We start from the raw sequence: 18,829 nt of genomic DNA on the forward strand, positions 1-18,829 counted from the left end.
TGCCACACAGACCACATGCACGCCAAGTCTCATACGCCTATGCAAATATTATATACTTTTACATACATATATATTTATTCATATTTCTATGGTAAATATGCTTATATATAACCTCAAAACTGTAAAGTGCGTTGTGTGTTACGAAAAGCGCATTTCACGCTGTGAATTACTTTGAATAAAACATCTCCCCCATGACAATGTGAACATAAATAGGTCTGTGCTGTCACAATAACGGCCGCAAATGTCAGTGAACCGTCACAGGTGAAACACTCGAAAACATGACAGCAGTTTATAGAATTTTAGACATTCACACGCAAATGTTGATGCGCATCGTGGCGCTGATTGTTTGTCGAGGTGTGCGGTCGGACTTAACCACTGTTTTCGTGGCGGGGGGAGAGGTTGTGCAACAATGGATCAATCCGTACGGAAAGGATTTGCGATTAATACTGCGAGAGCCGCCTTTAAAGCAAGCAGCGAGTGTGTTGCACAAAGATTTGGTGCAAGAATTGTGGATGGAGCAGAAGTTGGATCAATTTGATGGGACGAACAACAAAACTTGGTTAATGGTAAGCTGAAATCCCTCTGTTGTGAGGGTATATTTTTCCTTTACCTATTTTGTTGCACCTCTGAGTAAACAGCCATAACTTAAACTCTATAATCTACTCTGACTCTGGCGGCCGCGAAGAAAGAAATTATCAGCAAACCCATATAAAGACCAAAGCATTTTTGTAGAAGTTCTATAATTTACGAAAATTTACTTAGAAGAGTTATATAGCAAAAGAACCGGCTTTTAGTAAACGTTTATCTTTGACCAAGCGGTCCGGTCAATACTCGCAAACCTTTTCAATGAGATTTATTGAAAACAGAAGTTGTTTTTCGGGTTCGATCGTGTTTATAAACAACGATCTCGGCGAAAGTGATTCCACAGCTTAAATTTTGATGAGCGCAAGAGCTTAGATTCCACTAGAGATGGTGCAACCCTCTTAAAAAAATCTTTAGCTCAAGTTGTTTACCATCAGGCCCACTATTGACTAAAGCGCATAATAACAAAAGATATTGAACAAGCCTAATGAGCCTAAATAAAGAATTTCTTGTTCAGTAACTCGGAGTTTTACATTCCTGTTTTTTTACAAGTTATAGTTCATATGATTTGCTTTTACATTTTTACCAAAACTCTCTTAACGATTGCTTTATTTTGATTTTGATAAGCCCATGGTGATATAATGGGTTGTCAAAAAAGTCTTGCGGTATTTTCATTGAATTTTTTTTATTGAAATTGAAATGAATTTTTGATGACTCATGCCCAGCTCTTGACCGATGCTACGGCTGCTACTATGCCGGTCTCTTTCGACCAATTCAGCGATTTTATCGCAATTTTCGACGACAGGCCTTCCGGAGCGTGGCGCATCTTCGACCACCTCTACACCAGAACGAAAACGTTGAAACCATCGTTGTGCAGTGGAAATGGAAACTGTATCGGGTCCATAAACTGCACAAATTTTATTGGCGGCTTGTGATGCATTTTTGCCTTTATCGTAATAGAATTGTAAAATATGCCGTATTTTCTCTTTATTTTGCTCCATGTTTGCGACGCTATAACTGACGAATAACTTAAAAGAAACGACAATCAATCAAACACGTGTTAGCGCGCCAAAAAGGTATAGCATGACCCGATGCGACGAATAAAACTAGAACTACGCGCTTTCAGCACCAACTAGCGAAAATACCGCAAGACTTTTTTGACAACCATTATTAAGGCAAGAGAAGATTGATGAAAGCATCCAATATAGACTTTTTTACTTAGAGCGGACATTTTATTCGTTTCAAGTATGTTTGAAATATCTAGTGCTTCGATCTTTGGGAAATCGAATACTTTTCAAAGTAATATGCTTAAATGTCTCTATGACGTGGAGGACTTTTCGAGATGAAATTTATAAGTTATAAATACTTAATGTTCATATTCAATTTACATAGTTGCACCGTGGTAAAATTAATTTACAAAGATGAAGACAATATGAAGGCAACACGTGTTGCGTTTTGAAGCTTGAGCTTAAGATATAGGACTGTTCTATTCGAACTAAGATGTTTGGAATCTTCTTTTAATGAACAAAGATTGCACTAATCAATAAATACTTCCTCATACTATATGCAACATTTCTTGGCTCCGACGATACTAGGTCATGTGACGCTAGAAAAGTTACCTCCTCTAAACGACTCTCAGAGAACCGGTTGGGTTGTAACATGTCGTCTCAAGCTTAGTAATTCGGCACTTCGTTTCAATGAACATACTCATAGTGATCCAAATATTACAGAAACGATTCTCAAACAAGCAAATACTATTTCTCTTTGGGAGCATTGGTCGCCTGGCAAGCTTGAGAGAAGGAAAAATGAAGTTGCTTTTTGATTTATAATTTATGTCGTTAAGTCCATAGAAATGATGAAACCTGAAAATATGCTTCGGTTGAGGGTGGTTAGACAGGGCCATATAGTCCACGATACTTTACCTGCGGACGATGGCTGAGCAGAACGAAATGCTTGTTGCACAAAGCTGCCAAAAAGCCAAAACAATGTTGAGACAAAAACTCGATTATTTTGCAAAAAATTCACTTCCACTTCTTTTACAACACAAGCACATACTAACTTTTATTTAAGTTCATTCATTCTTCAATATTTCACCATGTTCCAGCGTTACTTGCGCAGTGATCGTTACTTCCAGCCACATGGCCCAATATTCATATTCGTTGGCGGAGAGTGGGAGATTTCGCCAGCTTACCTTTTGACAGGTCACATGCACGATATAGCAAGACAACATAACGGTATGCTTTATTATGTGGAACATAGGTACTATGGCAAAAGCTGGCCTAAAGAGTAAGACACGATTTCGTTAAGTAAAAAATAATAATTATAGCAAATATTATCGGTAGTGATGCCAGTGCTGAAAACTTGAAATACTTAAGTGCGCGTCAGGCTCTAGCGGACTTAGCTCATTTCATACGCCATCAAAAGAGCAATGAAGACGAATTGTTGAACTCAAAAGTCATACTAACTGGCGCTTCTTACTCCGGGAGTCTCGTTGCTTGGTTCGCTAAGCTATATCCAGAGTTGATGGATGCTGGTTGGGCTTCGAGTGCACCGTTAGTGGCCAAATTGGATTTCTTTGGTAAGTATGATATTTAATTTTTATATAACTTCCGAAAGTTTTTCATAGGACTCACTCTCAATCCGTCGCAATACAATTTTGCGAGGAATAATATTCTGAAATTAAATAAAAGTCTTGTTTTTGTATTAAAGATCGAGGAATTTTGGATAGTCAGTGAATGTTTCATGAACAGTTTCAATTTCCTGGTCATATGAATGGCTTAGAGTCTGAAGTACTCTGTACAGAACTTACTTTAAGTACTCTTTCTAAAGAGGTAACAAGATATATAATTAAGTTATTATAAGCCTTTCTTCGCTTAAAATCCTCTGCGAACTATGTCAACTGATTTTCACTTGTGTAGATAGGTCGAATATGCTTTACAGAGCTCGCACCACAATTATATTGCTGGGACTTCTTAAAGTTGCCTTCCATTAAGTCAGATTTACATCTATAAATTTGCACCAGATGGCTTTCGCTACATTTAAGCAATATTTTCAGAATACATGCACCAAGTTGGGATGGTTATCCAACAACGTGGAGGTTCTGAGTGTTCCGAACTGCTCGAAAGAGGACTTAACGGTATTGCAGCACTACTGGAGTCCTCAAAAGCTTCTCAACTTCTTAGTGCCCTGCACATATGCAGCAATTTCGAGCCCAAAAATCAACTGGATCGCGCTGCGTTCTTCAATGGCCTGGGAAATTATTTTGCCACATTCGCACAACTGTATGAGTGAGTATTGAAGAAGCTGCTTTCAGCGTGGTAAGCTACACTCAATGTATTTTTTTACTAAAATTAATATGTTAAAGCGACCAAATCGCCGCCAAAATTTGTGCGCCACTCATAACTACCACAAATACAGACGACTTGATGGGCTTCATGGAATTTTTGCGGCGCATATTTTGGTCCGAGTTCGCGAAGCAAGAGCACGCCGAAGACTGGTGCATCGATTTGTCCTATGACGGCATGCGGTCTATATTTACAGATCTAACGGACCAGCTAAGCGGCAGTGAGTACACCAACTGGCGAGACAATATAAGCCGCAGGCTACTGAATCGGCAGCACCAGCAGTTACGAAACATAATTAATATTTAAATTAATTTCCATTTGCTTGCAGCACGTCCTTGGTTTTACCAGTGTTGCCATGAATTCGGTTGGTTCACCACTACGACCAACAATAGCAGACATAACAAATACCCAGCGGTCATCCGGCAGGTGACAGTTGCGCGTCGCCATGAAGCGACAACCCAGCTGCCACACTCATTTGGCCGTCAAGTGCCACTCAATTATTTTCAACAACTTTGTGACGATGCCTTTGATCCAAGCGCCGATGCCGCAACGTACAGTGACATTGACATCTCCACCAGCGTTCAGCAAACAAATAGTAATTTCGGTGGTCTCACCGCAGCCGCCGCGCTACAGCGTGTCATCTTCACTCACGGCCAGCTCGATCCCTGGCGTGCTGTTGGCCTGCAACGGGGCAAAAATGTCATTAACATAGCAGGTGAGTCGAGCGACAGCCACTCTTCCAACCAGCCGTTAGGCAGCTAAAAGGCCAACCGACCTGTAGTTCAGTTCGGTGTCGGGAAATGTAAAATTTCGCTACGGCAGTAGCATATTTTTAGGCGCAAATGTTTATAATTCTTATCTGTTGGCTTTTATGTGCGCTTCGGCTCGTCGGTTGGCGGTTGGTGAGCTTACGTTTAATAATTACGCAGCGCCACCGGAATTTCTGCGTTTAGTTATGCTAATTAGTATGCTCTTGGTTGTCGTTTTATTAATTGTTATTGCTGCATTTGCTTTTTCTCATTCACTCTTCTCTCGTTCGTCGCTACAACAGACTATTCCCACACCGCTGATTTGGATTCCATAGACTTCGGCGATTCGGTGGAAATGAATGTGGCTAAATTGAAAGTAGCTGCCTTTTTGCGTAGCGTTTTACGGTGAAAAACGACAACGACAAGCGCAGTAGCCACTAACAACAATTTCAAATACGCTACAGTGGTATAATATACCTAGAGCGGGCTGAAATAAGAAACTAAATAAAAATTATTGTTATTACAATCGCTTTTTATAAAGACCTTACATTAACTATAGAAACTAAAACCTGGAAGAGAAATGTGAAAGATACTTATACTCTTTCCAATACGAATAAAATCTGATTTTCCGGTAGAAATAAAATACATATGATTTAATGTTATGCACGCACAAAAATTTTGCTTTATTATAAATATCAAGGTTTAGCATAATGTTCTAAAAATGATTTTGAGCGAGTTGCTCTTGCGGCTCAATTTTCGACCATTTTTTGCAGCAATTGGGACCGTATTTCGGCAATAACGCGCCAAATATTATATTCCAAGTTAATTCACATAATTCACAAACTAGTAGTCAAGCGGTGTTAATTCACCAGATTTTATAGGTCACGTCACAGTCCTACAAAGCGAGTAAATAGCAATTTAAAAAAAAGATTGAAACTTTTTCTTCATCATTAGTCTGGGAGTCCACAGTTCACTAAACTTTGCTTCCACGAAAACTGTCAACTAAACAGTGTACACCGAAACTGCTGCATAAGAACAAAAATGTGCTGTCTTTAACAAAAAATTCAGAAATTAGGCTTCCCTCTTTGAAAATGCATTCAATCCAATAATAAAGCGCCAATACGGTCGTATTATCAATTGGATGAGACCACTTCGAAAATAGACATGCTTGGGTAGCTGATCACAGCGCAATCGCTGCAAACTTTAAAGCTAATAAGCTTACAATACAGTATTCTACCAATATCACCATTTTGTGAATTACCTAGAAGCCCAATGTTCTCCCACGTATAGCACAATACAACTAAGCTACTAGTCCTTAGCTTAATTCTTCAATGTAGGTCTCTTAACCGTCATCAATTTTCAAAGTTTGCAGTAAGAAATCAAGGTGGTAGAATGGTTATCCGTCTTTCGCTAGAATGAGATTAAAAGATCTTGAGCACAGCAATTGGTAAACCAGATAAATCAGCTGGAATAAATGTTAGCCGTTTCAACAAATTTCTGATAGACTCTAAGCACTTTGTTTACAAATTATTGCATATCTAATTAGATTAGATATACGATCTTAGTGAACTTTAAGATCGATTTGATATATAATTTTGATAATTGATCCAGTCTGCGAAACTCATATAATTTAAGACGACTAGACTAAATAAGCCTGGATAGAAGCTTAGAAACTGTTCTAGGGTTACTCTCATGCCCCCTTCCTTCGATGATAAACGAGTTAGTTGCGACCTGTCGCTAGGCCTCCAACCACCTGCAGTTCTTTCGAGGCCGTGTGAGTTAAAATCATATGTGCTCTACTTTGTGGCTCCTGCACACGATTTTGGTGATCCTGCATGTTCTCAAGACATTCCATCTCACCCTCACCCGTCTTTCAGCCCTTTCGGAAATTTCGTTGTGTATCATTTTCAGTGACTTATATATTTCCCGTACTTGTAATCTTATTAGCTATTTCGTTTACCGGAACCGAGTATATATGCTTCTAAGAGCATTTTCTGATGCAATGCGATGCAAGATTGCCGCTTTCATTGCCGCCTGACTGTCGACATATACTTATATTGATCTTCTGTGTGTTGTTTCCTGCGTTGCTAGCACCTAAGTCGCTTTCCAAACCTAAAAGACTTCTGTCTGGATGTTATTGCAGCATTGCAGAAGCATGACATGCAGCCTGAGATCCAGTTTCAAACAATAGATTTTGGCTCCCGCTTCTTTAACCATTTTGATCCGTTTATATCGATCCATGCTCCACCTTTTTTTAACATTACTTGAAATGTTGAGTAACCTTTCTTGTGCATCTTGGAGTGGTGCTTAGCATTAACGTTATACAGAGAACAACGAATCGCTTTATCCACTCCAACGGTTTACTGTATGAGATTTTGCAGACAATAATCCAACGCACCAAATTTAACGGCATTTTGTGGGGGTGGCAATGGTTCGATTTATTTCATTTACAATACCAATCACATCAACTGTCTCCACTTTTACTCAAGTTGCCAGCCATTCCTCTTAGCTATATCCTACGCGCCGATATCGCCTGGGCAATGGGTGTCGCTGCTTACAATGCCATGATCCCAAGCTGGCTCTTGTCACAGACATTACATGGTAGGCAGGCGGTTCCTAATGAAGGCAGACCTATTTTCCCAATTGTCCCCTTATGTTGAACTGCTTTATATGCATCCTCTGAAGTACTTGAATGGGTAATACAACGGTAATTACTAATGAGGTACCTGGCGGTAGGTATAAAACGCTAGAGGTAGAGACCCCCGAATCAAAAACTTAAAATGGAGGACAACAAAGGAAAGAGGCGGACTGGGATGTTGGTCCAAACCTCAGTGGGAGACGAGGTTGAGGTGTAAAAGGAACCCAGTCAGCAGTCTGATGGTCCAAAACCAAGAGCTGAGGGTACACTAAGTAACCTCCACACGGGAAAGATCGAATCTGACGAGCTTCTTCTCAATTTAGAGAAAGGCAGCTACGACATAGCTTTAGTCCAAGAACCATGGATTGCCTTGTCAATACGACGACCTCGACAAAAGCATGGTAAAGAAAATCAAAAACGAGCTACCGAGGTGCGAAACTAAAGGATTCATTTACAAAACGGTAGAGCGGAAGTACACAAAATTCTTGTTGGCACTCGATAGAAGAGACTGTAGAAACGTGATGGGAATACTAACTGTTTACTCTCTGATGGCATCACTCGCCTGCTGGCAGAACGAGAAGACTTCAGGAAATGCCTAGAGCAGGGTACCTGGGAAACAATGGTGAACCTCTTGTGCACTTGGTATGTTACACGGTATGATACAGTGTAGGAGGTATCGATTGTGAGGCCGCAGAGTCTGTTAAAATTCACGTTAAGCGCAGGCATCCTAAAGGATGACTACTCCTAATGGATCTATTAACTGAACTCCATGTGGTATCGCAAAGAACCGAACTGGTTTATGCGTGGCTTATTGGCCTACCAGATTAACCTATCGCTTCCATGAAACTATTGCCGCTTGGATAGACATCCAGAAATAAATTCGCATCCTCGTCTTCGCAAAAAGCTTAAATAATCAAATGTAATAAAAATTTGTTCCTTTAAGGAAAAAAAATTTAAAAATTTCATTTAAAAATATGGAAAATCAAAAGCAACTTTAAATGACTGAAGAATAAATTTTCCATCTTTAAACTACGCAAAATGGTAAATTGCTAGTGAAAGAAATTCAATAAGGTAATTTACAATTTTTCTGCGCAACATTTTAATAACAAGAAAAGAAGACATCGAAAGAAACGCCAAAAACCTCAACAACAAAGAAGAAACAATAAAAATAAAAATTTAATTTACACTTTTATCAGCGTGCGCTTTCTACTTACATTTACACCGTCATTTTGTTGTTATTTTTTTACGCAGTTCCCCTTTACAGGCAACCACAATACGTTGCTACAATATGAGCCTGTGGCAATGTTGCAACATCTGGCGACACGACCACAAACACACTTAAACCAAATAACGGTATCTAGCTGCGAGTTCGAAAGCAGTTGAGTTAACTGGCCGGTTGGTTGGTTGGCGCGTTAATAACAGCAACAGCCGCAAGCTGCACGTACACCACACATACCTGCACGCACACACACATATGGCTTGCAATAAACATTGTCGCCAAATAGACGAGGAGAGGGCACACGAATGACAACAGCAATGATTGTGGCAAGGGCAACATGTGGTCGCTGTTAAAAAGATTGCAACAAGGCATCAATAAATTAGTTTTTATGCGACGAGTATATGTGGCGTACATAAGGCAACTTGCAACACCAGCACAGCAAATTGCCTGCGCCAGCGCCCATATTCTGCCACAATCGACAGGGAGATGGAGATACAGTTGTGAATGTAAATGGAAATGGAAGCGTAAATATGCATAAACAGCGTATGTGGAGTTGGCAATTTAAGCGTTTCGCTTTTCTGCTTGCTGCATCCACTAAAGCCTGTACCTGTGGCAATCTGTTGATAACGAATGTTGTTGCTGTTGTTGTTGTGACCCAGAAATGGTGCGACTCATCGCTGCCAATATGTTTAAGTGGCTTTTATAATATTCACACCTCATAATTTACAAGTATCAACGACTTTGTGCCGCAATGGCATACATTCGCCTCAATAATAATGTTACTCATACGACGTGTGGTGCCATATTCCCATAACTACGAATGTATTTATAGCGTGTAATAAAAAGCGCTGACAAGTAGAATTCTGTAGAATAAATAATATTTGTGAAATGAAAAAATATAGTATTTGTTGCACTATAACTGTGAAACCATTAAAAGTATTGCAAATATTTATAAAATAAACGTAAAAGGAGATTTGCTTGTGTTATAGTTGTTTATCAAGCGGATCTTTTCAAGTATCAAATTTAGTGTACCAAAATGTGTTAATGATATCTGAAGGTATAAATTTGTATACTCTTGCAACATGTTGCTACAGAGTACAATAGTTTTGTTCACCTAACAGTATAGGACTTTACATCTCAAATTCTTACTCAGCCCGCAGAAGCACCTGTTGGCAAGTGTTACTCTGCGTTAGATTTCAAGGTTGACATTGTTGTTGGCGTTAATGCTGGTTCCAAGATAGACGAAATTATCTACAACTTCGAAGTTATGACTTATCAACAGTGACGTGGGAGCCAAGTCGCGAATGAGACGACCGTTTTAAGGAGAACTAACGGCGCGGTTGTTATGGCCAATGATATTGATGTCATCGGTGCACGGTGACTTTATGCTTGATATATCGGCTTATATTTGAGTTATCTCAATCAAAGTTACAGAAATATTTTTACTCCAAACAGTATATATTTATGTCTAAAATAGACACAATTGAGCGAAAACGTGCCCTACCCCACATATAACTAATATCAGAATTTTCGAACATCCGGCTAACTTTGCTCTAAATGATTCGTGATTGAATGTGGGGTACCTTAATGAAACCCAGTGAATATTTTGTTACTGTATGGCATGATAATTTTTAATAGATAAATATGGGTCTATACTACCCCAACCCCCATGTGTATTATATGTAGGGTTATGTAGTATTAAAATGACTTTCGTTTTTCTAACAAATATTACGCCGAATATGTCGGCCAGTATACGAATTATATAAAGAGTATGTATATATAAAAATCTATTAGATTCCGAACCTCTGGGTAACGTTTTATGTCTTAATGTATTTTCCTGATTTTGATTCTTATAAGTTGATGAGTATAAAATGGCTATTCAAATTGTAAGAAACTAATTTTTAACCTAGTGAAAAGGCTGTCCACTGTACCATACTACATATAACGGTTTTGGTTCATTACCACATATGCAAGTAAAGTCTTTTCATCTAAAAAAATTTCACTTTTACAAAAGCAGAAGAGTTAAAATTCCGACCATACCAAACGGTCATGGCCGAAAAGGTTGTCGCTTTCGTCATTGAACTAAAATACATACATACGACTGCAAATGTGTGTATGCAATAACTGTTAATATATTAGTAGTAAAGTATTGGCGACAACAGCGAAAGCGCGAAAACCAATTCCAACAACTACAAAAAAGTGGCAAGTAGAGCGAACTTACTCCACCTGAGGCATGTGTCAACACTAATGAAACTAATTAAATTTTTTTCAGCAAAAATTTTTAACATTCTCAGCAGCAAAACATGACGTCACACACATACGGAAACATACCTTCACATGCATGCATATGAAAATTTGCAGAAGTCCCTGAGTATTTACGGAACACAGCTCAAAGTGTTGGCGGCGTCACGAAAATCGTCGATTTTGCTGACCTTTTTTCTGCGCCGTTATTCCGCTGGCAGTTCAACTCGTTTACAATAAAAAATGCTTGTAATCGTACGATTGATTACTTTCAAATGCGACTGAGAGTGGGACGGAGCAAGTTTAAATTGCCATTAATTCCGCAACAACAATAAAGCAGCAGGTGAGTTGCGCATTGCAGGCACCATTTACCGGCTGCCATATGTCGTTGCCAGGGGCCGTTGGTTAGTGGAAATTTTCGAAGCCAATTTCATTTACTTTTAGTTGTGTTAAAAAGTCTTTTTAAATGGATCAAATGGAGAATGAAAAATTAATTTTCAACAGTTATCATGTGATATGATTAAAGAAGTACTTCGTGCCAAGGACAGACGGTTGGAACGGTTTAATCGAGTTTGCATTTCAATTCAAGGTCTGTCAACGAAGCAGAATACTATCAAACTATATTCTATGTCACTAAAACTACAAAAAAAAAGGAAACAAAGAGTTCATGTGGTATTCTACTTAGTTGTTTCTCCTTAATTAGATATTTTCATTCCTCATCATGGCCAGAACATGCTAAACGACTTCTTTAAATCCTCCAGTTCACACTGGAAGAGCTGCAACTGACCGCTGGCGAGCTCAAGACTAATAAATCACCCGTGCCGGATAGGAAACCAGCAGAAATCATTAAAATATTCGCTGTAGGACGAATTGGAATATTTTCGGAACTTTAGAAAAAACGGCTTGGAGAATGAAAGTTGCAGCAGATGGACGACCAGACTTATAAGAATAAATTTATGGACAGTTCGTAAATAAACAAAAATGATTCCTACTTAGGGTGAGCTACCGCTTTTAATAACATGCAAGTGGCACATACCGCTGCGACCGTTTCGATGATGGGGAAGTCATTTGCCGCCCCCTCACCAACAAAAAAATATTAATTCTGTTTCAATTTGTCAGCTGAGGTTGTATGAAGCAGTCTACTATAACCGTAATGAAAGATTCCATTCCCACTATAAAATTCCATGGAAACTGCAAACCAAAGCTCTTTTTTCCACCCAAATATATGACAATAAGTTGCATGGATCGTATTCTAGATTGAAAGGGCTTTTACGAGTTTTTCACTTAAGAATAAAAACATGAAACTTACAACTTACCCGGTATAGTGTCCCTTAAAGTCGCTTCCTTACGTCGAAGAAAAAATAAATTATGGCTTTAAGTCATTTTCCTTGTACGGGGAATTTTAAGAGGAACAAGTAAGGAAGGGCTAAGTTCGGGTGTCACCGAACTTTTTATACTCTCGCATGATAAAGTGATAATCGAGATTTCATTATCCGTCATTTACATATTTTTTTATTTTGCTGTAAAATTAATTAGTTGTTAGTAGTTCCTGAGATATGGTTTTTGGTCCATAAGTGGGCGACACCACGCCCATTTTCAATTTTTAAAAAAAGCCTGGCTGCAGCTTACTTCTGCCATTTCTTCCGTAAAATTTTGTGTTTCTGACGTTTTTTGTTAGTCGGTTAACGCACTTTTAGTGATTTTCAACATAACCTTTGTATGGGAGGTGGGCGTGGTTATTATCCGATTTCTTCCATTTTTGAACTGTAAATGGAAATGCCTACGAGTTTGGTTGACATAGCTGTAGTAGTTTCCGAGATATGTACAAAAACCTTAGTAGGGGACGGGGCCACGCCCACTTTTCTAAAAAAATTACGTCCAAATATGCCCCTCTTTAATGCAATCCTTTGTGCCAAATTTCACTTTAATATTTTTATTTATGGCTTAGTTATGACACCTTATAGGTTTTCGATTTTCGCCATTTTGTGGGCGTGGCAGTGGACCGATTTTGCCCATCTTCGAACGTAACCTTCTTATGGAGCCAAGAAATACGTGTACCAAGTTTCATCATGATATCTCAATTTTTACTCAAGTTACAGCTTCCACGGACGGACGGACGGACAGACAGATCTCCGGATTTCAACTCTACTCGTCACCCTGATCACTTTGGTATATGTAACCCTATATCTGACTCTTTTAGTTTTGGGACTTACAAACAACCGTTATGTGAACAAAACTATAATACTCTCCTTAGCAACTTTGTTGCGAGAGTATAAAAATAGCAAATGAAATAAACCATCCTGAAAATAGCAGTGTAAATTGTTTTAAAACCTTGTACTCCAAATCACTTAAAGCTTCTATAGCAAACTTTAATGAGTCTGTCAGTGGAAAATTAGAAGTGAGCTTCTTGGCTAAATAAATATTTATAAATCTCTCTTTATGTTATGAGTTCAAAATAATATAAGTAAAACTCTCATTTAATTAAAAAACAGAGTCACACATACACATTTAGTACTGGGAACTAATTTCGGTAGATGGTCAGGCGAAAGTAGCTGGATCACCTGGGTCTGTCACAAGGTTTTGTTATAAATAACTGCCTAGACAAAGTTTTGAGATATGAAGATGTTCTCTATAAAATACACCAGATGCGGTAGAATCTCAATTATTACTATCTATAATATCGACTCCTAATATATATTGATAATAATATCGATTCGCCCCTACAAAGATAATGTTCAAAACTGCTGAAAGTGCCAGAAGTCATGTAGTATATTCAAAAATGACTGTAGCTCACACTCTTAAGTGAAATCTCAACTATATTTTTTTTCATTTAACCAATTTAAACTAAATTCGGAGCACACACTGCCTTGACACCTTTGTATGTTCGAAACTGGGCGAGTTGAGATTACGAACGCGCCTACATCCCATATAATGTGAAAAATTTCAAATAATTCTTCTCTTTTACTGTACGCAAATAAAGAATCAAGGAAGATATAAAATATTTACAGAAAAGGTGAAATATCTCAAGTAAGATTGGTCGAAATCGGATAATAACTTCTCAAAGCACCTGATTTCACATATGATCTCCTCAATACCTATATAAATTCCTTGATAATTGTTTTATAATAAAACGCCATGTTGCTAAAAATGGATACAATAGGTCTGTACTTTCCCTAGACGACACATACATCATACAATGAATTTCGAATTTCCGGTTTAACTTTAACTATTAAGATAATAAAATGAAATGCTCATAATGGTACCCACAGGTCGCACACGTCGCAAGGATTTTGTCTGGCTAAGTTATACGCAGATAGGAACACGGCAAAAAGAATTTCAAAAATCAGGAATTATACTCGTACATAAGTTATCCACAATTTCTTTAAACATTTTACAAAATCTTGTCCGCTTATCAGAAATCACATAATAACTGTTGAAAATTTGAATGAAATATTACCAAAATAGTGCCCGTGTCCGGTCATTGGAATGTACTTACATATGTATGTATATACGGTAATAGGAATTGCTTTTATATGAAAATAATAATGATACTGTTGTGTTCATGAAATTTGTACAGTTAGGGGGGATTTCCGGCTATGAGGACTGTCCGTAATAAAGAATTTCACTGTATATCTAGTATAAGTATATCTATCTAGTGAGTATAGAACTCGGCTTGACCTCATACCATATGTTAGGCGGAATTAACCGAATGTTTTTGCTTATATACTGTAGTTTGCTGCCCAAAAGTAGTCAAATCCGTCCATGAATTACCATAGCGCCCTTCTCTACTTTTTCTATTTCATTTATTTTTATAGTTAAACAAAGTGGAAACTCTATTGTACACTAAACTGTTGCTTTCCGTCTACTTTTTCTATGTTTTGGTATTTGAGCGTTGGTTCTCTTGCTCTCAGATTGAACTTGCTCTGACGGCATTATTTGAGCTTTTTGCGCTCTTTGACAACCGAGCACAACCGAAAAGCTTTCATTCGCTTCGTCTCAAACACTTCGCACACTTCAGTAGCGTCTCTCGGTTTCGATTTTCATTTAACCTCTCGCACTCAATTACAATATATATATAAATATTCATGGATATACACTCACCCACACACATATCGTGCGCTTTCATTGAAAGAAAACTGTATATATATTTGCGTGTCCTTTACACTTCAGTGGCCTCCTGTTGCTTACACATAACAGGTGGGCTACGTCATCACTATCAATGTAACTGAAGTGTCGTTCGGCACGGCGAACATGTCGACGAAGACGGCAAAGGCGACTGCCAACTGTCGACTGTGTCACTCGGCTAGGCGAACGCGCTGCTTTCGAAGTGAAGCTATGCGAAGCAATGGCAATACAAATATGTACATACATATGTATGTACTCGTGCATAGATACATTTGTACAGTTTACAGCCACAAAAGCGATGGAGTGTAGACATTGTTGTGTGTATTCTGTTGCGTTGTGCTTCGGCGCTTACACTTGTACTCACAACAAAAACAACTGCTGTATGTATATGTGTATATTTGTATTGATGTAAACATGAAAGCGAATGCGTTTTTCTGTACATCCAAGCTGTTGCTCACCTTTAATGCGATTGCTTTACTTTTTTCTTGCTTTCTGCTCTCCACCAGCGAAGCGCTTCGTGCTTTTTGCTCTGCGTCACCATAATTTCCATATTTTTTACACGACAAACAATGCCAAGCTGCAGCGATATTAATATCTATGGCTGTGTAATGAACGCTTCTTATCCGCCCAAGTTGGTGTTTTATCGCGCCGGCTTGTCATGCTCTAACGGTAAGTGTAGCAATTTTCTCCCTTGTTGCAGTCAACTGAGCACTTAAGCATCGCGAACTTTTCGGTTTGATGTTTATTGTGTTGGCGAATTATTAAAAAAGTTTACTTCGAAAATTAGTTGTAAATATTTTAGGAGCATTCTCGAAAATGTGTGAAGTCAATATAATAAAAATTCATCTATGACTTTAAACATGTTGCGAAGAGCGGAAGAGAGTGTGAGAAAACGAAATTGTAAGGATCTAGGACCCTGGAAGGGTTTCTTAATACTGCATATAAGGTTTTTTTGACATTTTTGTGCGAAAGTCTTAAACACATTGCAAACAACTTGATTGAACCTTAGACCTGGAAAATCCGCCATCAGCCAAATTTTCATAATATGCCAAATCGTAGAGAAGATCCTAGCCAAACAGCTTGACACCCATCACTTTTCATCGATTTCAAAGCTACTTTTGACAGCAGTGACTGGCGCTGCCCGACATCAGGTCTAAATTTGTTGTCCCTGCAAAATTTGTGGTTATGCAGAATGACATTGAACATACTAATCCTCTCCGCCAAAATAGGGATGAACTCTCCGGTCCTTTCAATACCATGCAAAGACAGGATGATTTCCTCTCTTGCTTCTCCTTCTACATAATGCTGAGAACATGTCGGTAATCTGAACCGCAGTGGCACTGTCTACTCTAAAAGTACAATGCTGCTGGGAAACGCAGATGATACTGTCATCGTAGGCCTTAACAACTGAGCTGCAAACGCGCACTTTTTCAACCTAGAAAAAGAGCGAGAGAGTTTGGTCTCATGGTGAACGAGGGTAAGACACAGTGGTCTTCACGTCACTATTGGCGACTATGAATATAAAAAATTTAAAGACTTTATACCATATTCCTCGAAACCAGCATAAATTCCAACAATAATCCGGGTCTGGAGTTGAAGCGGCGAATAACTCTTGCCAACAAGTGCTGATTTGGGATCAGTATGCAATTGAGAAGACGCTGAACCGCTGTTAGTCCGATGTAGCACCTAGAGAAAATTATCTACAACTTCAAAGTTATGATGGTCCAGTGACGCAGGAGTCAAGTCGCGAGTGCGATGACTGTTTGTTTGATAACAGGAGATATTTAGTATTTCCCTCGTTCACTACCAGACCCATTTACTTCGCTTCTTTGTCCAACCTGAAGAAAGCAGAACAAACGACGTGGATGTTGAGGTCAATGATATCAATATCATCGGCGTACGCCAGCAGCTGTATAGAAGATTAAACCTTAACGATTCAGCTCTGCAGCTCGAATTATTTTCTCCAGCAGTAGATTGAAAAAGTCGCACGATAGTGAGTCTCCTTGCCTGAAACCACATTTCGTATGGAATGGTTCGGAGTGTTCCATCCCGACCCTGACGAAGCATTTTGGTATTGCTCAACGTATGTTGACAAAACCGTATTCGTTTTGCGGGGATACCAAAGCAGTAACTAAATACGCCAGAAGCTGTGGTCAAAAATGGACGATGAGGTTGGCACCGCCCTCCTTTTGGTGAAATCACATATCTCAGACTTCCTCGGTCGACTCTTATCGATATCAAACTACAACGTGCCTACTTTTCATATGATATAATTTAATTTTTTCATTGTATTCTTCCACTTTCCAAAATATAAATCAAGAAGTAATTAATATAACGAGATAATACTTTGCGCTAATAATGCCTTCCATAAGTCGAACTTCTAAAATTTGAAGATTTTTTGTGAATAGTGGTGATTCGCATTAAGGAAGTTCAACTTTATACAGGTCTGGGTAAATATATGATGAGACACCGAAAGAAAAACATGCATAAAATCCCCAACAAAAAACCGAAAAATGTAATTCTTTGCGTATATTGAACGGGCAAGAATCAGCTTAGCGTACGTCTTGCATAGCCGTGCCAAGCATGCGGATCCTGCGAAATAGGAGAATTTCGTTTTGACACCAATTCTTGGCATGTATTTTAGCTCGCACAACAAATTCAGGGCATCACTGCACACACCCACTTGTCATTCATCAAATGTTTCATGTTTTTGCGGCGCCTCTTTCATATGTCAGATGTACAAATGTGGCTCTCACGTTCATGTCGAGCCGTCTGCTCTGCGTTTACGCCTAGAAACACTCACCGTATCCCTTTTTGTGTTTTTTCGCCTTTGTTTCACCAACTCATGTCCTCCTACCTAAATATTGTCCAGCCTTTGCTATCCGTGTTGCAATCAAGAGCGGACTTCTATCGTTTTCTTCCATCGCAATTTAGCTGACTAACTGTCCTGTTTTTGCTGTTTCTGGTGTTCCTATTTCTTTTTCCTTTTTTGTTCATGTGCATTTTTTGTCTTTGTATTTCATTTGACCTTTCATAATAAATTCTATTTTTGCCAACTTCACTGTGGGTTTCATTATTGGCCTTTTCTCTTGGTCAACAGTCTGTCCGTTGCACGTTGGTCGGTAGGTGAGGCCAATGCTGTAACGGTACTTCTATAATATATACTTCTATGGTCATTTTGTACCAGAACCGTCTGACAGCTGGCAATCAAAACGGTTTACTGTACCATGAAAATGGCTGCCAGAATATTAAATATTAAATTATACAAAAATATTCATGACCACGACAATAAATACTGAAAAAATGGGTTTGAATAAATAGCAACTAGACTCCAAAGGTGTATCGCTTCGGGTTATTGAACAGCAAGAGGTTTCCGTTGCTATTGCTACAGAATCAAAATATAAGAAAAGGAGTTATAGACGCTTTGAATGGTGAGAATTATACCAATCGCGGCATTGCTCGGAATTTGAGAAGGTTGTTGTTGTTGTAGCGGCAGAGTCCCTCGCCTCAGTTTTCCTCGAAATCACTTGCATAAAGACTAGCATCAAGTAAGATTATGAAAACTAAAATTTGATTAATACGGTTGCGGCAAAGTAGACAATGCGCTTACAAAACAGCTTTACTATTGGTCCTAAGTGATTTTTTGCGATGAGAAAAAGTTCAACCATCAAGGTCCAGGCGGGTTTTTGGGATACTGGAGGGATTTACGAAGAAAAGCGAGATATTTTCCAAAATGCAATTTCGGCGGAGGCTCACTTATGGTATGGGACGCCTTTTCAAATTCCGGGACAGTACTAGAAGCAAATCTGCTACCCCATATACACAGTTATCAAAGTGGATTCAACACAAGACAATCTTTCCGAATGGCCAGCTTGTTATCCTGAAGTGAGCTCTATTAAAAACATCTGGGATTGGCTGGTAGGAAAGGGTT

The 18,829-nt window shown here is 38.8% G+C and overlaps 1 protein-coding gene across 1 annotated transcript; it reads left to right on the forward strand.

Moving 5' to 3' along the window:
- The first annotated feature begins 278 nt into the window (after positions 1-278).
- On the forward strand, positions 279-5,084 carry LOC120766425 (putative serine protease K12H4.7). The gene is made up of 7 exons (XM_040091927.1): positions 279-566; positions 2,687-2,868; positions 2,925-3,160; positions 3,638-3,869; positions 3,947-4,146; positions 4,255-4,641; positions 4,978-5,084. Exons 1-7 carry the CDS (start codon positions 279-281, stop codon positions 5,082-5,084), a joined length of 1,632 nt encoding a protein of 543 aa, XP_039947861.1.
- The last annotated feature ends 13,745 nt before the right edge of the window (positions 5,085-18,829 follow it).

The sequence above is a fragment of the Bactrocera tryoni genome, chromosome 1, assembly GCF_016617805.1.
Source record: "Bactrocera tryoni isolate S06 chromosome 1, CSIRO_BtryS06_freeze2, whole genome shotgun sequence".
Taxonomy (NCBI): Eukaryota; Metazoa; Arthropoda; class Insecta; order Diptera; family Tephritidae; genus Bactrocera; species Bactrocera tryoni.

Bases quoted from the DNA above. Each gene is read 5' to 3' on its own strand.
- LOC120766425 (XM_040091927.1), top strand. From the start codon at position 279: ATGACAGCAGTTTATAGAATTTTAGACATTCACACGCAAATGTTGATG. The intron at 2,869-2,924 runs GTAAGACACGAT...TATTATCGGTAG, and splicing joins GGCAAAAGCTGGCCTAAAGA to TGATGCCAGTGCTGAAAACT. The intron at 4,642-4,977 runs GTGAGTCGAGCG...TCGCTACAACAG, and splicing joins AAATGTCATTAACATAGCAG to ACTATTCCCACACCGCTGAT.